The 26,994-nt window shown below is 34.2% G+C and overlaps 4 protein-coding genes across 9 annotated transcripts in view; 2 read left to right on the forward strand and 2 right to left on the reverse strand.

Moving 5' to 3' along the window:
* Window positions 1–33: 33 nt before the first annotated feature.
* On the forward strand, window positions 34–2,273 carry LOC132707021 (JNK1/MAPK8-associated membrane protein). Of its 3 annotated transcripts, none has more exons than XM_060678662.1 (5): window positions 34–359; window positions 412–624; window positions 684–853; window positions 1,439–1,516; window positions 1,577–2,273. In XM_060678662.1, exons 1-5 carry the CDS (start codon window positions 136–138, stop codon window positions 1,729–1,731), a joined length of 840 nt encoding a protein of 279 aa, XP_060534645.1. In that variant the 5' UTR covers window positions 34–135; the 3' UTR covers window positions 1,732–2,273. The 3 variants fall into 3 exon arrangements, 2 of the variants coding, with proteins under 2 accessions (XP_060534645.1, XP_060534632.1); XR_009619686.1 differs by having other exon boundaries at window positions 36–359; window positions 1,439–1,853; window positions 1,906–2,270; XM_060678649.1 differs by having other exon boundaries at window positions 36–359; window positions 1,439–2,270.
* A 57-nt stretch (window positions 2,274–2,330) lies between these two features.
* LOC132707010 (dynein axonemal assembly factor 10) lies at window positions 2,331–4,044 on the reverse strand. 2 transcript variants are annotated; one of them, XM_060678635.1, is made up of 5 exons: window positions 3,622–4,044; window positions 3,186–3,316; window positions 2,918–3,135; window positions 2,634–2,866; window positions 2,331–2,547 (listed from the first exon to the last, which is right to left on the reverse strand). In XM_060678635.1, the coding sequence occupies exons 1-5, from the start codon at window positions 3,903–3,905 to the stop codon at window positions 2,340–2,342; spliced, it is 1,074 nt and encodes a 357-aa protein (XP_060534618.1). In that variant the 5' UTR covers window positions 3,906–4,044; the 3' UTR covers window positions 2,331–2,339. The 2 variants fall into 2 exon arrangements, with proteins under 2 accessions (XP_060534618.1, XP_060534609.1); XM_060678626.1 differs by having other exon boundaries at window positions 2,634–3,135.
* Window positions 4,045–4,425: 381 nt separating this feature from the next.
* Window positions 4,426–9,207, forward strand: LOC132700223 (protein AATF). 3 transcript variants are annotated; one of them, XM_060667437.1, is made up of 4 exons: window positions 4,426–4,915; window positions 5,077–5,142; window positions 5,442–6,518; window positions 8,986–9,207. In XM_060667437.1, exons 1-4 carry the CDS (start codon window positions 4,648–4,650, stop codon window positions 9,012–9,014), a joined length of 1,440 nt encoding a protein of 479 aa, XP_060523420.1. In that variant the 5' UTR covers window positions 4,426–4,647; the 3' UTR covers window positions 9,015–9,207. The 3 variants fall into 3 exon arrangements, with proteins under 3 accessions (XP_060523420.1, XP_060523418.1, XP_060523419.1); XM_060667435.1 differs by lacking the exon at window positions 8,986–9,207 and having other exon boundaries at window positions 4,427–4,915; window positions 5,442–6,672; XM_060667436.1 differs by lacking the exons at window positions 5,077–5,142; window positions 8,986–9,207 and having other exon boundaries at window positions 4,442–4,915; window positions 5,442–6,672.
* Window positions 8,292–26,994, reverse strand: part of LOC132700217 (neuroendocrine convertase 2) — a 69,066-nt gene continuing 50,363 nt past the window's right edge. The window contains exons 7-13 of the mRNA XM_060667427.1: window positions 26,233–26,408; window positions 20,302–20,514; window positions 19,033–19,133; window positions 13,815–14,048; window positions 13,379–13,543; window positions 8,739–8,856; window positions 8,292–8,453 (exon numbers count right to left, since the gene is read on the reverse strand). Coding sequence (XP_060523410.1) covers window positions 8,292–8,453; window positions 8,739–8,856; window positions 13,379–13,543; window positions 13,815–14,048; window positions 19,033–19,133; window positions 20,302–20,514; window positions 26,233–26,408 — 1,169 coding nt within the window. The remainder of the gene's footprint in view (window positions 8,454–8,738; window positions 8,857–13,378; window positions 13,544–13,814; window positions 14,049–19,032; window positions 19,134–20,301; window positions 20,515–26,232; window positions 26,409–26,994) is intronic.

Here is a 26,994-nt window from a genome sequence, read left to right on the forward strand (position 1 = left end):
TCATAGTACAATAACAGAATTATTAACCAATCCGCCTTCAATGAGATCCCGAAAAGACTCTACTTATAACGATTGTCAGTTAAAATTTGACAGATAACCAAATATTTAGAAAATAAGGTCAACAAATATTTATCAATGTCTTGCCCGGGTTGGTATTGTGGAAAAACATATTTAGAAAATGGTGAACTAAGTGATTGCGGATCCTGTCCTAGAGGTTATAGAAGAAATGATACCACTTTTATTTGCGAACCTTGTTTGGATAGTCCAAAATTCTATGATTGGCTTTTCCTTGGTTTTATGGGATTAGTAGTCTTGATTTTGCACTGGTTTTTTATCGATATGGTTTCTATGAGGAGAAGGTAGTTAGTTGTTATGTGTCGAAATTAACTTGATTTTTCCTTTTTTTTGTAGTTTTTGTAAAAATGTAATTGTCCTTCACTTAACAGCATTTTTTGAAGTCTTGATCTCCTGTACTTTAACATTGTTATTCACAAATCCTGCAGGCCATTTTACAGTTTATAGCTGTCCAGTTCGAACAGTGTCAGACTGGTATACTCTGTTTTATAATCCTACCCCAAATTATGATCAAAAAATTTATTGCACACAGGAAGCTGTTTTTCCACTGTGAGTGTGGTACAGCCTTATCAAATAATCAAAACATCCAATATGCTTTTCTTTTTTAGGTATTCTATTATATTCCTATTTTATATTCTCTCATTGATATCAATGCTTTTGATACGACCATGGGTTTCAAGGAAATATTTACCAAGACAAGGTAAAATGGCCATATATGCAGCAATGTATTTTATCCCTATTTTAGTATTAGCACATGCTACTGTTGGAGGATTAATATGTAAGTGAATTTGGGTATTATTCTTTTAGAGTAATGAGGCCTTCAAAAGCAATTTAAGTGAGCCAGGTTTAAGTTAACTTTAAATTGAATCATGGTTTAACTGGTTAATTGGTTTTTGCAAGGCTTTATTGTAATCACAGGTTGATATTTTTTGATGAGTTCAAGGTTCTAGTCTTTTTTACTTTAAAGCTACCTGACCCAGCCAGTCCATCACCTATGGGTACCAGAATTTAAACTAACAAATGCTTTTTTTTACCAATCTATAGTAGTTCCTTTTAAGCAGGGCCCTCATAATTTAAACATTAGCTTAAATTATCATGCAAAATTGAAAAGGTACGAGTTATACTTAACATCAGCATTAGTCAGGGGTTTTGTATAATCTTTACCAAGGTAATAGCCAAAGTGGAAAATTGCAAATCAAGTTTGGGACATCTTGCACTACATTTTTGTCACAATTATGTTTTTACTTTGATTCTACAATTCTAATTTTTTTCTTCCCTAGAGTTAGAATAGTACTTACTATATACCACACTTACCATATGATGTGTTTGTTTATTGACATATTGACAGTATACTTTGTTTTAGATTATGCTTTTCCCTATCTGTTAGTGGTAGTGTCAGTAATATCATCTGCAGTTCATTTTGCTGTAAAAATGGACCAAAGTATGTCTGCGCTTATTAGAACAACAGTAATGCAACCAAGGAATATTGTGGTTTTGCTAGGGCACTGGTGTCTTCATGCCTATGGAATAATCTCTATAACTCAGTTGACAGAGCCCCTGGTGCACAGCTTGATGGTTTTATTAGTTCCTGTGCCTGCACTGTTTTATATTTTGACTGCAAGATTCACTGATCCAAACAAGATATTGAATTTATAGCAGAAAACCATGACCATCCAAACTACCAGCGTAAGAGACGAATCCGGAAATTACGTTCTCACATATACATTGAGACCATTGGATCAAAGACATCATATAGATACTTGAAGTAGATAAACAAGGTTTGAACAATGGCTGTGTTAAATTTTTGGATATTTTAAATTCTATTTGTAGTGTTCTTGAAAAAAAGAAACTTGTATTCCATTCGAGACTGGAATTGTGACTGTGTGGTATTTGTAACTGTTTCTGTACTGTAATAGTAAAATTTGTAGTAGGGCCACTATATTATCTAATAGCTAGGTAGGAGCTAAGTATGAGACATCTATTCTATTATATCCTCAACAGAGAGAGTAAAAAATATTTTTTGGTAGTTGTTTTCAGTTTTCAGTTAAAAAGAATATTCAAGTCCTCCCAGCAGCCTGAGGAAAAATGCAAGAAGGTCTGTAGAACAAATTTGTTTACAAACCTTTTCCTAGAAACCCTGTACATATAAAATTTAAATCCTTGAAATAATATAAACCCCATAGGACAAGTTACAAATGATATAAAACAACTATCAACATATTTATTCCACCAAAGCTGTAACAAAATTGGAATGCAAAAAAAAATTAATACAGATTTAGTTTAGTAGTTAAAAGAACTCTTAAAGTTTGATCATACGCTGAACAAACTGAAAGACCTAATTTATCCTCACACCAGTCAAATGATGTAATCGGCTGATCTGAAAGAACACTATTTTGGAGTTGCTGGAGTTCACCTGCTACTCCATAGGGTATTCCATCTGAGTTAGTGGCAACCCTTTTCATTGGATAATTACTGAAAATCAAAATGTCTGATAAACGATTAGGATAAAAAAAATTATGGCGACACAAATAATGATTTTCATAAAAAATTTTGCTTACTACTTCCAGAGACATAAGGTTCCAGAACCACCAGTTGTCATAAATATTTCTCGGTTTTGTGGTAAGTGTTTAACTTGCCAAACAGTGGATTTGTGAGCATTCTCAGCCACCTGGGCGAATCCTTTCTTTGGGTGTTGGGTACGCACGTCGAAACAAAATATTTTTGATTCCAAAGTAGTAGCCACCAATTTATTCATCGGGATGTCCTTCCTATCGAACTGGATGCTTACAACCTGAATGCAGCAAGTTAATATTGAAAATGTGATTTTGATAGAAGCCTTAACTCCATTTTTTACATTCTTTGACCATCTTGTGGACATTGTTCGTAGATCATATAACTTAATGTCCCCGTTGTCATAACCCGACGCTAAAACACGTTCATCATTGTTGTAACTATCACCGAAAGCCACACACCAGCAGTCACGACCAGTACTCCCTTCGATTGGAACAAATTTGGCTACTGGTACATCTTTTTGTCTCGTATCCCAAACCATTACACAACCTAGGTTTAAAACATGTTGAAGATGTATTTTAATGGGAACTAGCATTTACCATCTCTCGATCCAGTGGCAATTTCAGGGGCTCCACAATTTGTACTCTTTCCAGCAATACCGTCGATGGCATTTATTACAGCAGAATGCGCGGCAGATTTGTACACCGGCACCAGCGTGTCTTCCAAATTCCTTTTGGAAAAGAAATATAAGGATTTAAATCAAATACAGCAGTACTACTATATAATCAAAATATCGCGACTTTCTTATATGTCAGTTTGATAAGTAGTTTTGGATTTAATATAATAATTGTTAAATATATATATTGTATATTTAAAATCAAAATAGTTTAAAAAAATAATTTGGGAAAATAAATCTTTCAGATCCCAATTGCTTTGATTCATAGATCGACAATTTTTGTAATGATTATCGATTACCTGCTTACCCTGCAAGCTACTCGTTTGTCTATTTCATTTTTGTTTAGTGAGTATACTTACCATATTTGTAATCGCCCAGAAAAATCACCGGTGGCCAAATGTCTATCTCTCAAATTAGACGCATCAAAAGTACAGCACTTGAAGTGTTCTTTCTTGCAAAATTCGTCAACTTTTTCGATTCCGTCGCCAGTCAGTCTGTAAATTTCAATGATACCTGCTCCATTAGATTTTCCACCTATGGATACAAATTTGGCTGAACATGGTATCCACTTTACATCGTGAATTGAATAGTTTAAAGATTTTTGATCGTGGCAAATTATTTGAGGCTTTGTTAACGTTTCCATTGCACTGGAAATGCTTTTTAAATTTTAAATTATAGATCAAACATTAACGGAAGTAACAACTGCCATCTTTAGTTAATTCAAGAAACCGCATCTATGCCATCCCACAATTATTTTCTATTCCATGCGTTAACGGTGTGGAAACAACATGACATATGATCCAAAATTCTCGCCTGCGGGACTAACACTCTACGATAGAAGCAATGTTTTGTCATTGTTAATATTTATTATGTCATAATGGCGAGCAAGAGAAAACTGTTTTGTTTCTAAAGCGCTTCTCTCTCAGTTGACATTTCAGGTGCCTTACGCGATTTTTTTCTGCCATCGGGTAGCATGAGAAGCGACGTCACTCATGTTTGTCGAAAGAAGTTTCATTTCTTATTATAGAAGGGACGTCACCCTGACATGTTTACTGTGTAGTACACATTAATGTTAAAATATTAGTGATTGATCTAGATATGGAAATAGCTAAATTTGTAAATGTTTATGGTTTATGCTTGATATATTTTAATAATCCCAATTTCCCAAATGAGCGCAGTCTCGAATATTCAATGTACAGTTATATTTTGTGACACTAGCTCATTGAAAGAAAAGAAGAAGAAGAAAATTTCCATTTCATATTTATCATTTTTACCTAACTAAAATATTAGAGCAAATGTTAGTCAAAGTGAATATAATCTATTGCTGCTCGATTTAAAATTAGAGAAAAAATTATTTTGTTTCACGGTAGACGTTAGATTTTGCAATGGCTAAAAAGAGGCAAAAAGAAACTTTGGCAGAAAAAATTTTCAGTGTATTAAATACTGCGCCAGCAACATTTGATCCGGAAGATGATCCTGACGGTTCAGCTGCAAAACTTGTAAACTCAGAAGATGAACACAGCGGTGATGAAGATGCATTGCTCAACAATTTTCGTAAACAAAATATCGATTTACTGGCTGATGTAGATAACAGGTATGCTGGGGAAAAAGGCAGTAGACGAAGGTTCCACGGGTCAGATTCCGATGACCAAGGTAAGTTAATACTGTTGGCAATGAGTATACTAATGAAAATTTTAACAACAAACTTCCAAAGTATCAAATCCATCTATAATAACTAAATGCTTGGTATAGGTTTTGGTATTTGAGATATTTGTGTCTTTAATATTATTATTATTAGATTTTGTCTGATGTAGATAACAGGTATGCTGGGGAAAAAGGCAGTAGACGAAGGTTCCACGGGTCAGATTCCGATGACCAAGGTAAGTTAATACTGTTGGCAATGAGTATACTAATGAAAATTTTAACAACAAACTTCCAAAGTATCAAATCCATCTATAATAACTAAATGCTTGGTATAGGTTTTGGTATTTGAGATATTTGTGTCTTTAATATTATTATTATTAGATTTTGTCATCTCAAAGTTTTTTTGATAATTGCATCAACAATAATTTGTTTTTGTTTCCTGTTATTCCTCAATTTAAAAAAGAATAGACTGCATGCAACATTTTGTAGATTGGCATTTTTCCTCTTTTTAAAATGTTTTTATTTATATTTTCAGCTTCAGAAGCTGAAGATAAAATTGTTGAAGAAAATAATGAAGATACACAGGACCAATACCAAATTATCACCAGTGATGCCTCATCAGTCTCGGAAGATGAATTGGAGTCAACATCCAGTTGTAAGGGACCAGATGAAGATACAGATAGTTCTTGTAATGAGAACTCTGAAATTGAGTCTGATATAAAAAATGATAATAGTTTTAAACATTTAAGCGATATAGATGCATCTTTGCAAGTGCAAAAAGGATTGTCTGTTAGAAATCAACTGAGAATCTGGGAAAATTTGGTTGAAATTCGAATTAAATTGCAAAAGTGTTTGCTTACAGCGAACAAAATGCCAAATAAGGTATATTTTACAAATATTAAGAATGATTCTGGAATTGAATTTACTGATAATGTAAACGAAACAAAGCAAGCTCTTTTTGGTGTCATGGACAAATTGTTGCTATTGCAGAAAATTATGGTAAAAAGTTATCCTGAAACTAAAAGACTTTGCAAGCATACAGCAGTAAGCAATGAAAATGATGAGGAAATTCCAAGTGATACTGATGAAATGAGTAGAAGTGATGAAAGTAGCAGTGAAGATGAAACAGACATATCCCCAAGCAAAAAAAGGAAGTTGAATGAATATGAAAGAGCAATAAGTGACTTTCATTCAAATTATAATGAGTATCGGAATACTGTTATTGAAAAGTGGAATGCGAAAACTAAGTTGTCCATTACTAAGAACAAAGGTCAAGCTCCTTCAGTGATTAATCAAATAGAACACGCCTTTACAGACAAAAATAAATTAATTAAAAGAACACAGTTAAAAAGAGGTGAATATCAGGTATTAGGAAAAGCAGATAAAGAAGAAGTCCCCAGATCCTTCTCAGAAAGCCAAGAGCAGACAGAAATAGATGATTATGATGTAGAAATTTTTGATGATACAGATTTCTATCATCAATTACTTAGAGAGCTAATAGAAGTGAAAGCAGCTGATATTACAGACCCTATTCAATTAGGAAGGCAATGGACACACCTACAAAATTTGAGGAGTAAGGTGAAAAGAAAAATTGATACTAGAGCTACTAAAGGTAGGAAAATTCGTTATACGGTACATACCAAATTAGTCAATTTTATGGCACCTGTAGATAATTCTATATCTTGGACAGATGAAGCTAAAACTGAGTTATATAATTCATTATTTGGAAAAAAACAACATAAACCATCAGAAACATAAGGTTTTTATTTGAGTTTCCTTGTGAGAATATTCAAAGTAAAAAGTATTCCTATAGTTTCAAAATGAAGGCTTTTTCATTTTTGTATATATTTTTATTTATAATATACATTTGTGTCAAGGGAATAGTTTTATTTACAATGATTTATTATCAGCAAATAAATTGTACATTTATATAAAACTGGTCATTTTTTTTATCTTCTGTAGTCTAATAACATTGCTAATATATAAATGAATAGAAGCAACTTATAAGTGATAGTTGCTCACTAACATGTGGGCAACTTACGAAATAGAGGACTTTGTATGCAAATAGTTATCAACCATTAAAAAAAAATATATTATGTTTAAGCAAATTATTTTACTAATATTAATTTATGCAAGTTTAAGCAAAAGTTATCTTTTCCGTAAGGTGCCCATTGACTCAGTTAAATTGTTTCCTTTTTCTTTGGAAATTTGAATTTACTACGCGTTATTATGGTTAGAGTTTTTTTCCATTAATTAATTAATATTAATACAGGTCAACATTTGATCCTCTGCTATCAAAATATATATTTTTATTTTTACTATTTTCTAACAATCTTCTATAAATTATATAAATAATTAAAATGATAGGTATTTTAAATTTTGGAAAATTAAAAAAGGAATACCACAAAACACTGCTATATTAATGTCATTAATATGTTTTGGTTAATGGAAGATTTAGAAGTATTTTAAAAAGATTGATCTTTGTTTTTGATCCATTAAATAAATATTCTGATCTGGCAATACCAATTAACTTTTTTTTTGAACAATTATTAACCTAGCAAAATTGCTGAACTACAGTAATTTTTTATAGTTTGATGTTAGAGGTAATGGTACAACTACATGTTTTTAAATGTTAGGATTATATTATGAAATATGTCAAGGAATGATCGATATATTTTTTAATTGATTAAAATTTCAATAGCCAATCTGGTTTTTAGTATCATACTGAGTGGTTTTAGTGTTCCATCTATAAAGGCACCTCGAACAGAGGGTTGATTAATATTCTGTCAGTTTGAGATTATAAATTCATTTCTAAATGCCACCACAGAAGGGACCAACATATGTGTTTACCATTATGCCATGGCTATAGTAAAGTGGCAATCTTTTACCCATTGGTACTCCGTGTGCCTTTATAGTAAGACTGTAAGTTTTCATTGATTATTTTATTCCATTGTTGTATATTGTTTAGATAGAGATCACTGGCGGTGTTGATATTCTAATAGCAAAGTGGCGTTGTTAAGTCATTCATCAATAGTGAGGATTTTGTTTTCTATGTATGGGTGCATGTCAAAAACCTATATATAAATATATTTGGTAGATTCATTTTGCTTCTTTCTATACTGATTCTAATTTCGGCTTTAATTACATTTATTTTTGAGGAATAATTTTCACGCTATTTTTTATGCATAACGTTTCTTGTATTAAAAAATTAAAAGGAAAATATTTGTAAAACGTTTAGCACAGACTAATGACATTCCCGTCAAATTTGCACATATTACCGCCGGCCATTTTGCCCTACAGTAAAATGATCGCAGTAAAATTTGTTTTAAATGGCAAAAAAAAATAACTCGATAAACGGAACTACAAAAAATGTGGGCGTGTTGGTCTACATTTTGCTTCTGACTTCGTGAGCCTTTTTCACTATGGCTAGCTTGGAATGTGGATCTAGCACTGGAAGCTCTGTATAAGGTGGTTCTTTAGTTCCATGCAACATCAGCGACCACTCTTTGAAAAATCCTGTCTGTGGACTTTCGGAACTAAACTTTATCTGAAATTATAATTTCTATTGAATTCAGGAATTTTTGACTTCACCAATGGACAAAATTAAATAATTACAAATTTTAAAATTACTGGTGAACACAAAAAAAAACGCAAATTTCAGTCTTTTGTCTTATTTGCCAGCACCAAAGATTTCGGTAAACAACACATTTACTGCTTTCTTCTTTTATCGTAACATGCAGTGGTGAAACACTACCTCTGTTTATCAAAATTGAAGCGAAAAAATGAGGCCAGTTTTCGTTTCATTTTATCATACAATGAATTGCAGTATTACCTCTAATTGCCACGTGCCTTGAGGATATTCGCCCCAAGTGTGAGTGGTCATAAAAGGCCATTTGGAAAATCCGTCTCTAGAGTCGTCGTCGTTTTGTCTGCGACTAAGAATCATTGATCTATAAAAAACGAAGTTTTATGTAAATCTTTTTTTAAAATTTTCTTTCAATAATTAATTATAGTTTTACATTATTATTATTACATTTCGATAGCTTATTACACGTAATTTTAGATTATTTTATTTTTAGGTAGGTCGCATAGGACCGAAAGGTTATAAATTCGGAATGAAAGTTTGTAACATGGCATTGTTGTCGAAGAATCAACCTACAATTCACAAAAAATATCATCAAACTCATTGAAATTGCGACTAGTTTTTAGTGGCACATTTTTTACTTAGAAATCATCGCTCCATCATAATCTTGAAAAAAAAAAGTAAGATAACGGTACTAACAGGCAAGTTTTACATATTTTTACAACCATATGTGGTTTTCACTTTGGAATGAGATTAAAGGTGGCTTCCCACGGCCCGTAATTTTACAGGCCGGGCAGCGCTTAGATCGGAACGGGCTTCAGGCGGAACTCATCCTACGGCCCGGCGCGTTTGTGCCCAAGTACCTTTTCAAAACAAATCAGCTGTCTACATATTTTTGTGTTTACTGGTGTTCGGGGTTAGTGATTGCTAACAACTTGTTTTTGATGATTATCAGTAATGTAGGAAGAAGAAAAAACTGTTGCCGCAGCCGCTGTCATACATAACCGTAACGCCACCAATACTGTCTTTTAATTTATCTTGAATACGACTCCGCGAATCGTGCGGCTCGTTTTGGTTTTTATGACGGTCACTTTTTGTATTCCATAACGCGGGTTCATTTTCATATAAATGAATAAATGTGTAAGTAATTTCGTTCGTCCACTCCATATTAACGCTTAAAAACACCAAAACAATTTGTAGAGCCGCAAAAACAATGAAGATGTCTGTCTACCCCAATAACAACAGGTCTGCATAGGCATGAACGCGCCGTGCCGGTTCGCGCCTTTGAATTTACCGACTCGCTGCGGATCGTCGCACCTCCTCTCGCCACCTCACGCGACCGTCTACCGTTACGTTGGCGCGAGCCGGCGCGTCCGGGCCTGCAAAAACACGGGCCGTGGGAAGCCACCTTAAGACCCACCTTTTGTAAAGCGGAAGGGGTCATTCTTTTCAGCACGGCACCACAAGCCAGGGCCGTATTTAAGATGTTACCCAACAAGAACTGTGTCGTGCGGACTGTTGTATTTTAAGAATAGGGACATTTTCTTTGATTAAACTGTTATATTAATTCAAATTAGCTTGCTTTTTATAAATCTTGCTAAAACAGTCTCATTAGGTTGGTTGGTTATATTAAAAAAAACACATTAGAAAGCTCAAACTGATTTCCAATTTAAAGGATCTATAATGGTTGTTTTTGCAGTTTCCTATTGGTTGATTTGTGGGGGTTGGTGAAATCGCAGTATCCTGTCAGTTTTTTCTTAGCCGTCGAAGCTTTGGAGTTATTTTTATTCCGTCTTGTGTTTCTAATTAGAAATTACCAACTTACTGTTTTTCAATTGTTTTTCATGACCCAGTGTGCCATTTTTATTGAGGTATCATATACATTTTATTACAATTTATTTCTTACCAAATAGTAACTTTATATTATTGAATTTTGTTAGTCACTTGCGATGTAAAGCGCCGAAGAGGTTAAGATTGTGGTCGATGACGTGACTATAATTTTAAATGTGTTTCTGTTTCTGAAATCCTCATCTGAAAACAGTGGTGCCATAAAGTTAACACCGTATGACATAGTTGTGAATGGTGTCCAAGAAAGAAAAATGCGGAAAGATCGTGGGGTCCCAAAAACATTACTTGCGTATCAGAAGACTATTGTTTTAACAATTAAAACTTTACATGAAGAGTTGCGTAGTGTCTAGAACATTGACTGCCGCCAAGAGACTTTGCGTGCGTTCGTACTAAGAATTGGTTTTTATTATAAAACCAATTCATGCTAAAAATGTCAACATCATATATTTAGATGAGACCTGGTTTGTTAGCCACGATACCGTCAAGAAAGGATGGACTGATGGCAACAGCAGGAAATGTTCGTTGGGTGTGCCAGTTTTGCTGGGCAAAGGAATTATCATACTATATGTGAGCTATGAAGCTAGTATGGTAGATAACGCTTTGTTGCATTCTGCAAAAGATGTCAGAGAATCAAACGTTGACTACCACGAAAACATGACAGCCGACATCTTTGAAAAATGGTTTTCTGAAAAATTGCTTCCCAATATTCCACCAAACAGTATTTTTGAGACGGACGTCAGCCACCATTCTGCACAAGCGGAAAAATAAACGAATTCATCATCGACTAAAGAAGTCATTCAAAATTTTTTGCTTTGCAACAAGTTGCAAATAAGCACTTATAAGTTGTTGAGACGGGAACCTTTGATAAGAGGTATAATGTGGACAACTTGACCATGGAGCGGCGATTCAAAGTTGTCCGTCTTTCACCATATCACTGCAATTTTAATCCGATAGAACTGATATAGAAACTCAGTTTAAGAAGGGACAACATCTCGCCGAAATTTAGTTCTGGGGTAATAAAATTAATTAGAAGTGAAGTAGAAAAAATATTTGCTTCTAGTTGGAAAAAATGTGTAGAACATGTCATCGACCAAGAAAATGTTAACAGAAATCGACTAGTGCCAAAAAATTAATTATTAAATATTAATGTGGAGTTCAGTGACGATAGTTATTATTTTAATGTATAATTACTTTTTTTTAATAAATATTCTAACATTGTTTAATACTTAAATTTATTCCTTCATTTATATTTGTTATAAACATTTTAAAGTAATGGATTTTTCACTGCATGGACTACTAATAATCGCGGAATCTCACCGATGAAATTCTACACAAATCCGTCAGCTTTCAGCATTTGTATGCACGAAGTACTGAAGTATGGTTTTAGAACGACATTGTGGAATCGCGAATCTGTTTATTGAGGGTTTCGAAGAGCGAGGTAGGCCTGAGGTTATACCTTCATAAAAATTTAGCAAAATTAAATAATGGATCCGGATCCGGAATTTGTCGCAAAAACGGTTGGCGAACGTTGGGCGAAATATACATGAAAAATTTAGATTGAGGGGCGTAACTAGCGACCTCTACACATTATCTAACAGAATCCATCTCGAAAAACCCGAGAATCCAAGTTTTTGTGTTGATATTTCAAAAACTGCTTGAGCCATAGAGATAACAATTTCGAGAATCAAACTTATATCTCATTAATGAGAACTGCTTTTACGCGCATTCATCACGGACCACCCTGTATACATATACCAGTAGGGGCACCAAGGTTAAACGGATCGATAGGAAACGATCCTAAAAATTTGAAAAAAAAAATAAATAAATTAGGCAAGACAAAATGCTGGGCGAATTATTTTCCAGTTTCTGAAATGGCCATCAGGGCACGTAATTGTTGTCTTGAATTTTGTAAATCGGTTTCTACAAAAAATTTCTAACGTTAGTCACAGGAAAAGTTTAAAGCTGAGACAAATTCAAATCTTTTTTGTTTAATGCTGTTTGCTCTATCTCTCCGAGGAAAGTGAAGTTCGAACATTTTCTTAAATAAATGTCCATATATCCAAATACGTATTATAATAAACTTGGTGTCGTTAAAATAACTTTTCCTAGGTTGTCAAAGGTGTTATATGTGACGTAATTGTTACTTTGCCACCGGCGTTTTCTCATATATGATCCATAATCGCAAAAAAATTAGTGAATTAGAGATTAAGCTTAATAATTGTTGATGAAAGAGTAAGTGATAATAGTAAATATTTTAAAACATCTGAGCATGTCAAAATGTAGAAATGTGAGCTACGGGGTAATTTGGTGCCCTTCGAAGGTATTGCAAACAAGAAATAAATCCAAATAATAAAATTTTATTTTGATTTTAAATATTATTTGGCAATCCTAAGTAATAAATTGGCATTAACAATAACTCGTAAAGTGGAAATTTTTCTCAAAATCGAACTTTCTTTGAGCTTTAATTTATCTGATTCATATTTTACGTTAGGGTAAAATATTGAAATCCGGTTTTCACTGGGGTGCTGGATTCTTATTTGATTTAATGACATAAAATAATCAAAATATTTTTTGCTGTTAACGTAAGCAATCGCAACGAGACGCGCTCACAGTACTATTGATAGCCTAGGAACAGCTCTTTTTGAAGGTATGGACATTTATTTACGAAAATGTTCGTACACTCCACCACTTTCCTTATCGGGATAGCAAATAAGAAAAAAAAATCAATTCAAATTCAAATAACACAGTTTAACTATGGTTAACAATAGATTTTTTTGTAGAAACCGAGATACAAAATTCAAGATGGGCATTTCAGAAACTCGAAAATAATTCCCCCAGCATTTTGTCTTGGCCGATTTACTCAATTTTTTTTGAAATTTCTAGGGCCGTCCGTTTCCATAATACCCTACCTCGATGCTCGTACTGGGACACCCGGTATATCGTATTGTGTTTAAAGATTTTAACCATAAAGTAAGTGAAAAGTCTACGTCATTTCACGTAGCACTCCATAAATTACATTAAAAACAAACTGGTAAAGTTACCTTGTTCCCATGGGCGAAGTTAAAAACAATTCCAAATCTCCACGTCGTGTAGCATTCACCGAAACTACGGCTTGGACATGCTCTAAATATCGAACTTCCGTGTTCTCGCCTTTACATGCGTTTGTCGTTATTTTTAATTTCAGCGAATTTTTGGACGAAATTTTCCTAAAAAAAGGTTTTAAATATTTATTTAAAAAAATGAACTGCTGGCAGTATGATTTTACTAAAAACACATTTTTCTAATGGCATTGTAGACTAATATTGTAATGTTTTATAAATTTGTTCGTGAAAAGGAATCTAGCAATATCGGAAAAGTGAATTTATAATTTTCGCGTAATTTTCAATGCGAAGGTGTCAAAAACGAAATATTAACTACAGAACCTTGTACGGTTGAATGAGAAACAGCGAACATAGTTCGATTCGATGCAACACTTACTCCATTTTCGAAATATTTCCAGCTTCGCAATGGTACCGTGGCGGTACCGTTTTCCACTGTTTTGCCAATGCGACCATAGCTCCCGCGTCTAAGACGCCGAAACCGAACAAATGGTTAAATTCTAAACCAACTCCGTTCATTGTCCAGTGAAACCGGCCCTTGGCATCGAATAATGAATTTCTTTTCGACGTTAGCACTGTTAGATGCTGAATATCTCTCCAAGTAAGGTGGCTACTAAAAAAAAAAACAAGACCCAATTGAATTCAATTCATTTTATTGTTTAAGAAAAGTACGTGTGAACAAAATCAGAAAAATAAAAAATACTTGCCACTGTGGTCCTTCTTTACTTTCAAAACATCTTTGACCAGATATCAAAATTTCTAAAGAAATATAAAGTCAAAGCCAGATTTACCACTTCGATTTGTCAAAGACAAAATTCCATTTAAGATGCCAGGAGTTTACATTGGAGGAGAATACATTGGAGAGACCGAAGAACATGAAAGAGCTTTAAGACTAAGACAAATAAACTGATCAGGAGTTGCCGAACACAATCACGAAACCGGACATAAAATCTTATTCGACAAAACTAAAATTCTTGCATGTAATCAATTCTTCTACTTACGAAAAATTGGAGAGTCTATCGAAATCTATCTAACAACCTAACAATCTTAACCGCGACTCAGGTCTCTACCTGTCACCAATAAGGCAATCAGTTATCCGAGACTGTGTTTATGCCCCTCATTTAGCTCCGCCCCCCTTAAACAATATATAAGCAGGTAGAAAGTAAAATACGAGCCAGTTTCAGTCAAGCTCTGAAGGAGACAACAGGATGATTTGCGAAACGTTAATAAGTTCGACTCAGTCCAAACCGACGCAGGAGGAATCTAGAAGTTTTGTAAAAAGTATTACAGTAGTAGGCTGTGGAAGTTTCTTTGAAAAATTAGTACTCCCGTTTTAAAAAGTGCAAGAAAAGAGAGTGGAGCTCCTAGCCATCGCCTAGAAGCTTGTCTCATCGTTGCGAAGAAATGCAGCTTAAGAATTGCACCAACTCTTCTATGTGTCTCCCTTGCCTTTGCAACCACTAAGTTGCTTAAAAGAGTGACGAACTTATCAGATATAAGATATTTCCTATATAGATTTATTAGTTGTGCGAATTTGAGATAGGAGTCTGATTATTGAAAACTGACATTTAAAATTTACAAAATCAAAGGGCTATAGCATTTTTGATTTTAAAGTGCTATAAAATAAGGTATAAGTTGCATTTTGCTATATTTAGATCAGACTGCAAAAATTTTTGAAGCTTTTGATTCTCCATGGACAATATTTTGATTAAATAATTTATTGATTGATTCTGATTAGAATTCCACTGATATGTCTGGTATGTCGCAGTTCCAGACAGGCAAAATTGCCATCTCTAACCCAAAACCGTAAATTATATCTCTTTCCCTCCCCGAGAAAAATTTTGCAATTGCCCTGATTGTGAGAATGTCGAGCTTTCCCTGGAGATCAATCGACGACTTAGCTATAATGACAAGATCATTGATCCAGAGGAATAAAAAATGGCATTCTCTGCATAAGTATAAATACCACGCACAACCAAGAAAAAATTGTTCGTTCGGCATAAAATAGGAACCTACTAAAGCGTGACGGACTGAGGGATTGTCCCTGTGGTCCATTAGTAGCTCTAACCTTAACGGATGCCCTTTCGTACAGCAGACCTAGAACTTGAACCAATGGCATAAAGATTATACCACAATAGAATGTGGGCAATGGTTTCGAAGGCGAGATGAAATTCTAAACATTTCTCTATTTATAAAGATCCCACAAGAAAAACACTCGCAGAGACGAGCTTTTAAGCTTTGAAGTGTTGTTAGTCCAGTTATTCGTTAAGTAAGTTTTCTGTTGTAGAGGAATTTAAAAGCAGGAATTTAAGAATTTAAATGATATTGTTGATAGATTTTTTTTTTTTCGCCAGAGTAGCACACAGGGAGACTGATCTCAATTGCTATTACACCGAGTTTGTGGTCTTAAGAAGAGAATTTAAAGAGCTTAGTAATGCTTATTATTCTCAGTGAGTGTCAGATAGAATTTTGTCAGAGATAAGCACGCTGAGGGAGGTAGGGAAATATCAGAACTCTGCATCACATTTTCAATCAATTTATAGCAACTTTAATAGTGTGAAAAGTGATTAAGTATTTAGTGGAGGGGTGGGTATATACAGTGTGATTTGGCTGGCCCAATGATCGATATATATGATCGAGCTAACTTTTGACAGTTTGTTGGATGTCTTGTCGTCGTTGAATGTTAAAAAGAGGGCCTGACCAAGGAGTATTACTGAACAAACTTGGAAAATTTGTTATTGGAGGTGCGTTTCTATCGTGGCTATCAAGCTATCACCAGATCCGTACTGAGCAGGTTAATGTTAGCTGTTCCCTCTCTCCCAACATAGATGTAATATCCGGCGTGCCTCAGGGGTCCCATCTCGGGCCAAAATTGTTTGTTCTTCTGGTGAATGATGTCATTTGGAGGCAGATCAGAAAATTTACCGCTGTATACGATCAATTGACTATGTCAAGTGTTACAAAGGGATATTAATTCGCTAGTGGAGTAATGTAGGATGAACAATTTAAAATTAGCCGATCTAACCGTATGTTGGGTCTGTTTGATGTGGAGAATGTCTGGAAATGTTGAGGATTTGGGATGCATGCGTCAAAAATCTGGTTTTTAAGATATCTTAAGTATTTGAATTTATGTTTTGTCTTTCATGTGATAAATAGTGCTATTAATTCTTGTTTTGTTCAAGTTTTAATTTTTTCATAGTTTGAAATTTTCTTTTTGTTATTATATCCTAGTTTAAGTTACCATTGGGTTATTAATATTTAAGATAAATTTGTAAAATGGTGCAACCGTCTAAAGAATAAATAAATAAATACAAATTTATATGTTCTATAGGTGTTATAACATGTAGATCATTAACATAGGGTTTAGCGTTTTTTTAAGCAATTATGCGAATCTGTAATAAAATAGAGCATCTTCCATTTCGTTGAAATTTCATTGTTTTTGGGGTAGGTATACCAAATAATGTTTCTAGAATATAGATTGACATCTCTCATAATAAATCTGAATAGCCATGCATGCATTTGGATATGACATTTAATGAATGAACTATAGCATTTTTGATTTTAAAGTGCTATAAAATAAGGTATAAGTTGCATTTTGCTATATTTAGATCAGACTGCAAAAATTTTTGAAGCTTTTGATTCTCCATGGACAATATTTTGATTAAATAATTTATTGATTGATTCTGATTAGAATTCCACTGATATGTCTGGTATGTCGCAGTTCCAGACAGGCAAAATTGCCATCTCTAACCCAAAACCGTAAATTATATCTCTTTCCCTCCCCGAGAAAAATTTTGCAATTGCCCTGATTGTGAGAATGTCGAGCTTTCCCTGGAGATCAATCGACGACTTAGCTATAATGACAAGATCATTGATCCAGAGGAATAAAAAATGGCATTCTCTGCATAAGTATAAATACCACGCACAACCAAGAAAAAATTGTTCGTTCGGCATAAAATAGGAACCTACTAAAGCGTGACGGACTGAGGGATTGTCCCTGTGGTCCATTAGTAGCTCTAACCTTAACGGATGCCCTTTCGTACAGCAGACCTAGAACTTGAACCAATGGCATAAAGATTATACCACAATAGAATGTGGGCAATGGTTTCGAAGGCGAGATGAAATTCTAAACATTTCTCTATTTATAAAGATCCCACAAGAAAAACACTCGCAGAGACGAGCTTTTAAGCTTTGAAGTGTTGTTAGTCCAGTTATTCGTTAAGTAAGTTTTCTGTTGTAGAGGAATTTAAAAGCAGGAATTTAAGAATTTAAATGATATTGTTGATAGATTTTTTTTTTTTCGCCAGAGTAGCACACAGGGAGACTGATCTCAATTGCTATTACACCGAGTTTGTGGTCTTAAGAAGAGAATTTAAAGAGCTTAGTAATGCTTATTATTCTCAGTGAGTGTCAGATAGAATTTTGTCAGAGATAAGCACGCTGAGGGAGGTAGGGAAATATCAGAACTCTGCATCACATTTTCAATCAATTTATAGCAACTTTAATAGTGTGAAAAGTGATTAAGTATTTAGTGGAGGGGTGGGTATATACAGTGTGATTTGGCTGGCCCAATGATCGATATATATGATCGAGCTAACTTTTGACAGTTTGTTGGATGTCTTGTCGTCGTTGAATGTTAAAAAGAGGGCCTGACCAAGGAGTATTACTGAACAAACTTGGAAAATTTGTTATTGGAGGTGCGTTTCTATCGTGGCTATCAAGCTATCACCAGATCCGTACTGAGCAGGTTAATGTTAGCTGTTCCCTCTCTCCCAACATAGATGTAATATCCGGCGTGCCTCAGGGGTCCCATCTCGGGCCAAAATTGTTTGTTCTTCTGGTGAATGATGTCATTTGGAGGCAGATCAGAAAATTTACCGCTGTATACGATCAATTGACTATGTCAAGTGTTACAAAGGGATATTAATTCGCTAGTGGAGTAATGTAGGATGAACAATTTAAAATTAGCCGATCTAACCGTATGTTGGGTCTGTTTGATGTGGAGAATGTCTGGAAATGTTGAGGATTTGGGATGCATGCGTCAAAAATCTGGTTTTTAAGATATCTTAAGTATTTGAATTTATGTTTTGTCTTTCATGTGATAAATAGTGCTATTAATTCTTGTTTTGTTCAAGTTTTAATTTTTTCATAGTTTGAAATTTTCTTTTTGTTATTATATCCTAGTTTAAGTTACCATTGGGTTATTAATATTTAAGATAAATTTGTAAAATGGTGCAACCGTCTAAAGAATAAATAAATAAATACAAATTTATATGTTCTATAGGTGTTATAACATGTAGATCATTAACATAGGGTTTAGCGTTTTTTTAAGCAATTATGCGAATCTGTAATAAAATAGAGCATCTTCCATTTCGTTGAAATTTCATTGTTTTTGGGGTAGGTATACCAAATAATGTTTCTAGAATATAGATTGACATCTCTCATAATAAATCTGAATAGCCATGCATGCATTTGGATATGACATTTAATGAATGAACTACTGAACTGAGGTATGAAACAACAAAACATAAAGAGCAACTCGTCGTTTTTCAAAGAAAAATGTTTGAACGAACATAAGTGTATGAGCGAATACTCACTTGGCTTCTAAGGCTAAGGCAAAAACCCCAGCAGCCTCGGGTGCCGCAGCAGATGTTCCCGAATGGGTTGTGGTGCATTTACCGTACAAGTCAGTTGTTGCCTAGAAGTATATGTGCTTTAGATTTGCTTATTTTAGAACATTCTTCTGCGTTTGTCAAAATTTGACACACTAGACGGACATAATTACAAAATTCTAATCATTTTGAAACTAGTTAATTTTTGAGATAAATCGTTGAAATGTATTTTAAAAATTTATTAAGAGCTTAAATATTCCAAGGAATTTACTTACTTTATTTGTTGAAAATTCAAACAAGAAAGTCTAAATTGATTTTTTAAGCCTACAACAGTCAGAAAATAACAGAGTAGATTCTGCGAAGAGCTAATTGGGGCCTACCGCTGCCCAAATCAATATCAATGGTAATTTATGTCTAAAATAATTTAATTATTACGGACGCTTTCCACTGAAATGAGAGTTTTAAGAGGTGCATTATTAAGGTGTTATTTTACATCCAAAATGTGGTTGTCGTGACTATTTTTGATTACTATAAACTTGATAACAAATTTATGTGTGCAAGTTTATTTATGACAACTACATAAAAAACAAACTGTTTTTATGATTCTGACAAAACAACAACGACAAAACCGACACAAAAAATACACATGGGCATACTTGATAGATAGATGACTTGTGTTCAATTTTGAGCATTCATATCGAACTCGACTGTTTTTCTGACGAGGTCTAGTCAATTAATTAATTAATACGTTCGGAAAAAATTTTTACTAGATACATTTTTGAAACGTTAGTAAAATAAAAAAAAACCTTTTTTTTAAATGTCCAGTTCGCAGTTAACAAAGCAAGTGGTTCCGGAGGTACTCGGGAAAATCCGATTTCGATTTCATTATTTTTTGTTCGCTTTATTTGACAAGTTCGCCCAAAACTATTAGCATAATTAATAAATTTAATTTTATCATATTGAAATTTTCGAATCTAAAAACAGTTTGGTTCTGCATAGGCATTTGGGATATTTACAGTTTTTATTTTTCCCTCGGTGTGTCCAGCAGTTCAACTAAAACAATTTGTACCTCGATAAAGATAACATCTTATAATAATGAAAGCAAAGATAAATTCCCAACGTTCTGTGCGTGCACTGGTGACCATAATTTTTTTTTTATAAAACTATCGGCGCAAGGTAATCAGCTAAAGACGAGAAGTGTTTTAGCAACTGCACTTGGCTTTAGAGGATAAAATTAAGTAGAATAAATCTTACCACTCCCGTGTTGGGATCCTTCGCTCCGTTGCTAAATGTACTGGCTAGTGTTGAAGAACAGCTTTCATCGTAATGGGCATTCTGTCCGTCATTTATGGCGCTGTTGATACTCACGGTCCACATACTTGCAGCGTAACCATCACAGTTACAATCGTCATCTTCTCCGCCATCTCCACTGGCCCAAACGTAAATATTTCCCAGGCCGTTTCGACCCTAAATATAACAATAGCTACGTTATTTCAAAATTGTTGTAAGTACACAAAAAAAGACAACTGGTGCACTCCCACTACCTCTTTGATCAAGGATCTCTTGATTGTCCCAGAACCATGTTCTGCTGCTGTGAAAAATAAGTAGTAGTAACCGATGTGTGGGTAGTTAATCACAGTCTGTAGAAGTAGTAGTTTTAGCTCTTAGTGACTATAATATTTTGGACGGAATAAACTTTTAGTTCAGTTTAAGTTTTTTCGCGGTGATTTATTTATTTCCATCCTTGCGTTTGACGGACCCGAACAACGTTTTTGTTTTGTGAAAAATGGGTGTATTCATTTTTATCATGAACAAAACGCTAATTACGCAGCTTTTAAAAGTTAAAATATATCCTTTTCACCCGTCATCTGCATACCCGCTTTAGTTTTTCGTACAATGGAAATTAATGTGCTTACACCACACAAAAGAAAATATTAAAGCGAATTTCAGTATAGCACTCTGTCTACCAAAGGCAGCGAATGAGGTAATAAGAGGAGCACACCACAGTGTTTTAAATTGTATGTTAAAACGAATGTAGGATTATAATAAAGAAATAAGCTATGTGCCAAAATGCGGTTCTTCCATTTGTCTCCTTTGTCGTAATTTTATTATGATTTTAAAATTATGATTTTATTTCTAATGGAGATGGATTAAAGATAATTAGAAATAATTTTCTGAAGTATTTTCGATCGGGCAATATTGTTTAATGGACGAAACGAAGTAAAATATACATTTTGGTTCAATATTTTGCTGGAAAGTTGAAAACCAATATATTCTAAAAATTATAAAGTAGAATAACCCTAATAAAATACATGTACAATAGAATGTTTCCATTGATCCATTCAAGCTCGATAGGGTGTATTAACGACACTTTTTATTATTTTATATGAAACATTTTTATTAGCGCGGCTAAATCCGATAGCGTTCAATTGTTTTCTTAATTTATTACTATATTGGCTCAGCATTTTAATCATTACAGATGTAGAGAGCAAAATCGTTTGTTGTATAAAACAATATCGGTTTCAAAATATGAAATACGGATGGGAGCATTTACGCAGATTAAAGTCATAAATTTTGCCGAACTTTGATAAATGAACAAGCCATTGCTCATTGTACACGGATTACTATTTACGAAGATATTCAAATACGAACTCCGGTACAAGTTCAATAATCCGAAACCGCATAATATACACATATGCTGTGTAAGTACAAATCGTTCAAAATTTTCTATCTTCATAAAAATTAGACTTTTTTTTTCTTTTAAACAACATTGACAGTTGTTACTTCTGATCCCCACAAGCTCTTCCAAATTTGCATATCTCTCAATCGTACACTAAACAAAGTTTTCAAAGTTTTCCTTTTAAGAAAAGATCAAAATTGGTCAAAAGCCTTGAAAACAGTGAATTAATTTTTAACCTGAAACCTTCACGGCTGTTATTGTTTATTTAATAATTGGTTATTCTGACAATTTCAAGGCACACTTGAGTCGTACATTAACTTTGAAAATATCCTTTTGACTGAATTTCACTACAAAAACTATTCTAAATTAAGTTTAAAAAATGCTCTTGATGTTGATAATAACAGTGTCAGTGCCAGAAGACGGGGCGACAAAAATAGGTTTTCCAAGTGATTTACCAGTAACAGACTAAAAGTCGCAGATTTTATAATGCACTTTGCGTTAACATTTACAGATGTGTCAGACTTGCTCCGCTAATTATTTCTATTCACTTTTGACTAACTTGACTAAGAAATTTTGATATAGGGTCGTAGGATTTCAAATGATTTCCAACATTTTGCTGTAAGAATTAACGGGCAAATAACGGAGAATAAAATTTTCACAATATATAGGGTTATTCACGGTGAGTGTCCTATTAGACTTTTATGGACAATGACTTACGGTAAAAACCTGAAATGTGGGTTACTATGTAAGCGAATATGAGCTACTGATGTGAAATAGTTTTGGAAATGCGTTGTTACCAGATATACTCGTAACGTATATCAACTTTTGTTTTTCAAATGGAACATCCTGTATATTATTACGTTTTCAGATTCTGCGAAATATTCTGGAACTTTTTTATGTAACATGTGTCTTGAATATTTTCGGAGATAAAAAATGGTTTTTAAGATATTCGGCAACAAACAACCCGACGTAAAATAATAATTTTTTTCGTGAATTAATTTATCGCGTACAGGGCGTTCTTAAGATCAAATCCAACTGGCAAGATATAAAAATCCATGTTACGTGGAAATTTTAAATGGTTTAAAGTACTACCCAATATTTTCAATGGTTTTCGAGTTAAAAACAAAAAACGAAATATTGCAATTAAAGCCAATTAAAGTAATCACATTTATCTTTGACATAAATAAGTTTAATATTCCGTTATAAGCGTGTTCAAATGAGTAATTTTAACAGTGAAACTGGATGGAAATACATATGCCAACAAAAATTTAATTTTCATAGATACTTTTATACAAAAGCTGATGTTAAAGACTAATAATCGGTTTTAAATTATTTTGACTTACATAGAACTAGATATTATGCCTGAAATGACCTTCATTTGCTCTAAGACACCCATGCATCGGAACATTGGAAACTGTTGCCTTTGAATTTCGAACTGGAGGTTTACGCTCTTTCTTTATTAGCACTCGCATCAACCGGTGTAATATCTTTCGAAACCTCTGTTTTTAAACATGATTGTAAGTTCTTGACTTACTCTATTTGTGCAATGAGCCGGAGCTCGATTAAGTCGGTACCAACATCTACGATTTAACATTAATAGCAAATTGTCTAAAAAATCTGTAACTACTGTTCATAAAATATCCAGAATTTTTTTCTCGTTCAAATTCTCGTTGTAGATACAAAAAACTATTTCAATATCCATCATCAAACGAAGGAAGTTGAAACTATAAATGTATGTTAAAATCGCTTTTCTCGTATAAATTTTGGTTTGTCTGATGACCAAAAATGATTATTTCTTCTGTTAAAAGTACCCTTTGACTCGTTGGTCCAAATAATTATTTTCAAAGACTCTCGATGTTGTATTCTAACCAATATCATTTCACAACACTCTACGCGGGAGAAGAGATTGTAATGTAATGATTTTGTAATGATGCATATTATATTTCTTAAGTATCCATTGAATGGACGAATAAGATATGCCCAAGTCATCTTTAGCGCTCGGAATAGACGCACGTGGAAATGAGTGTTAGAGTGTTAGGTTTTAGAATTTGCCTTCTTCGTAGGTTTCGAAAATTTGCTCCAATTCTTTTAAAGTTTTTCTCATACATTGGCGACAAATGCGGATATTGTTTATTAAATCTCCTGCACGTTTTTAAAACAATTCTTTGACGTTTGCCATAAATAATTTTGTCCCATATTGCTTTCTCAAATAAATGCAACTTTTAACTATGAACGCATCTAGACATATCAGTTATTTTTATATAGGAAACCCAGATGAAATTGGTTTTAATTGCAATATTTTGGTATTTTGCTTATAACTCGAAAACCAGTTAAAATAGATAGACCATTGTTTGGTACTTTTAGATGCCAAATTGATTGCTCATTTACATGCCAATACAAAACATATGGTGTTCCATTTAAAATACTCACGTAACATGGATTTTTATATCTTGTCAATTGGGCCTTATCTTATGAACGCCTTGTACGCCATAAGCTAATTCTCATACTAAATTATGATAAAGAAATTTAATAGCGAACCGCAACCAGAAACTCAAGTGTGTAGCAGTACGGGTTGCGAAAAAAAATATTTTTTATCGGCTTGTTTGCTGCCAAATTTCTTAAAAAGTATTTTTATCTCCGAAAATGTTCAAAATAAGTGTGGAACATGTGACATAAAAAATAATATACAGGGTGTTCCATTCAAGGGACGAAAGTTGATATACGTATTGGTATTGGTATTGGTATTGGTATTAAAGGGGGGCGCCCTCGCGGGTTACGTTACAAGTATATCTGCCAACACCGCATGACATAAGTAAAGAACATTTCAGGTTTTTATCGTAAGCCATTCTATATAAACGTCTGATAAGACACTCACTGTGAATAACCCTGATAATATTATTGCTGTATATATTGTTGGTGCCGGTTTAGTTTATGGTTCTTGCATTTCGTTTTGAATTCACACAAAAACTAACCATAATTAGAACATATAGAACAATATAGAAAACTGAGTAAAAAATTGATTCTCTAAATAATCCAGTTTTGCACGGGTAGTTTGGATCTACGAGGCCTGACAATTAAGTAATGCGACCTATTTTGTTTATCGGCCTGTGGTAACACTGCGAACCTGTAGCTCAGCTACCGTAATAGCAGATCCTTACTCTCTCGATTGAGACCTTGACGACTCTCGTATGATCATTTCTTCGCCTGATGTTTATTGTTTTGTAATAATGCGCGACAAGTGCATGTCACGAAAATGAAACCGAGAAATTTAGAGCAAACGGTGCGCGATAAAATTTTGTGCGAAACTGGGTGAAACCGCGACAGAAACTTATGAAAAGGTTCTTAAAGTGTGTGGTAGGAATGCCCTGAGTCGTAGTCAGGTGCTTCGGTGGCATGCCGATTTTAAAAATGGCCGTGAGAGCATCCAAGCCGAGACGCGGAGCGGAAGGCCAATTCAAGTGCGAACCGACGCGAATGCGAATCATGTGCGCGTCCTTGTTCGTGAAGACAGGCGACTAACCATGAGCAAAAAGCCCACCGATTGAATATCGCTCAAGATTGTCTCGAGCAGGTTGAAAGTGACCCTACTCTTTTCGATCGAGTACATACTGTTGGTAGGTTCTTTCAATATGACCCCGAAACTAAACGACAAAGCCAACAGTGGCTGTCCTATAGAGCGCCAAGGCCAAAGAAGGCGAGAATGAGCAAGTCCAAAGTAAAAACCATGTTGATTTGCTTCTTCGACAGCACAAAGAGTTCGTACCACCTGGACAGACCGTAAATGAAGTATTCTACCGCAATGTGCTCGATAGGTTACGAAAAAGGATGCTCAGAGTGCGTCCAGAGATCGCGAAGACTAGGGTTCTGCATCTCGACAATGCGCCCTGCCACACTGCGTTCAGTGTCTCTCAGTTCTTGGTGTCTGAAGGCATCTCAACGTTACCGCAACCGCCTTATTCACCGGACATGTCACCCTGCGGCTTCTTCCTATTCCCCCGTATAAAAAAATTCGTCAAAGGTCGACATTTTGACGTCGTTGAAGATATCCAAGAATCTGTGACGAGGTTATTCGGAGACGTCCCACAACAAGTGTTCCAGAATTGTTACGAAAACTGGAAAACTCGCTGGAATAAGTGTATAGGTGCGGGAGGGGACTACTTTGAATTCGATGTACCTTAATTTTTAAATATACTCGACTTTTGAATTTTGTAGCATTACTTAATTGTCAGACCTCGTATACCCTATTTATTTATATCTGTTGTAAACCTGTCATTGGTTTTATTTCAATAGCATTTTGTCCAAATTACTGCTGCTAAAAAAAAATTGGAGAAGCAAAAATAAAAAATATTTCCGTTTTGATGAATAACTTGATATACAGTGTGTCATTTTGTTATTAAATCTTCGGAACTCAATTATCTTTTGACTTAACCTTTAGCGTGTAGATTTGAATAACAAGTTTTAAGTGGTACGCTATTGTTTATTTTTTCCAAATTTATTTCATTTACCTCGTTGACACCTTTTACTATTGCCCTCATGGTGGCGTTTCTGGGCCCATCGACAGTTTTTCCATCGTCGGTAGGTCCCCAAGACGCACTGTATATATCGATCAAGTTTGGCTCGTGTCCCATTGAATTAGCTTCAATTAAATCAGTCATATAGGGTTGATCCAGCATTCGGATTCCTAGAACAAATTCGAAAATTACAATTTTAACATGTTTGTTTTCGCAGTAACCAAGTTAACAAAACTCTTTCAACTCAGTAAACTTTTTGCTGACTTTCCGATTTACGATGTTCTTGATTAGGTGTTGTGGAGGCAATATTTCCCGGTTGCAATTACCGAGTATCGTCGCACCTGATATAACAATGCCTTCGCGATTCCTCAAACTTTTAAGTTTCCTTCGAGAGGAAATTCGAGAATATATAGAAAGCCATTGTAAGCTCTACAAAGGATTTCCCTTACGAGTCGATTCTGGAGCGGAACCGGTCTCAAAAGTCAAGAAGTAAATATGCCGACGTCATAAACAAAGTTTACTAAACACGCGCTACCTCAATTTAGTTAGAGTTGGAGGAACAAAAGTTTCCTGGGAAATTTCGGGAAAAAAAGTTTATAAAAACATGGATTGAAAGATAAACAGTTAAGTTTTCTTCGCCCATCACTTTTACAAAAATTTTGTCTGTTGATTTCAATACATATTGAAAATAAAAATTACAATGCTTGTGCATTTTTAGCGAAGTTTTTTTTAAAAAAGATTTTTGTTTTCAAATAT

This window comes from Cylas formicarius, unplaced genomic scaffold, assembly GCF_029955315.1.
Source record: "Cylas formicarius isolate icCylForm1 unplaced genomic scaffold, icCylForm1.1 PGA_scaffold_10__41_contigs__length_53128322, whole genome shotgun sequence".
In the NCBI taxonomy this organism is placed as follows: Eukaryota; Metazoa; Arthropoda; class Insecta; order Coleoptera; family Brentidae; genus Cylas; species Cylas formicarius.

Bases quoted from the DNA above. Each gene is read 5' to 3' on its own strand.
- LOC132700223 (XM_060667435.1), top strand. From the start codon at position 4,648: ATGGCTAAAAAGAGGCAAAAAGAAACTTTGGCAGAAAAAATTTTCAGT. The intron at 4,916-5,076 runs GTAAGTTAATAC...TGTCTGATGTAG, and splicing joins GTCAGATTCCGATGACCAAG to ATAACAGGTATGCTGGGGAA. The intron at 5,143-5,441 runs GTAAGTTAATAC...TTATATTTTCAG, and splicing joins GTCAGATTCCGATGACCAAG to CTTCAGAAGCTGAAGATAAA.
- LOC132707021 (XM_060678649.1), top strand. From the start codon at position 136: ATGTCTTGCCCGGGTTGGTATTGTGGAAAAACATATTTAGAAAATGGT. The intron at 625-683 runs GTGAGTGTGGTA...TTTCTTTTTTAG, and splicing joins CAGGAAGCTGTTTTTCCACT to GTATTCTATTATATTCCTAT. The intron at 854-1,438 runs GTAAGTGAATTT...ACTTTGTTTTAG, and splicing joins TACTGTTGGAGGATTAATAT to ATTATGCTTTTCCCTATCTG.
- LOC132707010 (XM_060678626.1), bottom strand. From the start codon at position 3,905: ATGGAAACGTTAACAAAGCCTCAAATAATTTGCCACGATCAAAAATCT. The intron at 3,317-3,621 runs GTAAGTATACTC...CTTTTCCAAAAG, and splicing joins TCTGGGCGATTACAAATATG to GAATTTGGAAGACACGCTGG. The intron at 3,136-3,185 runs GTAAATGCTAGT...TTTTAAACCTAG, and splicing joins TGCCACTGGATCGAGAGATG to GTTGTGTAATGGTTTGGGAT.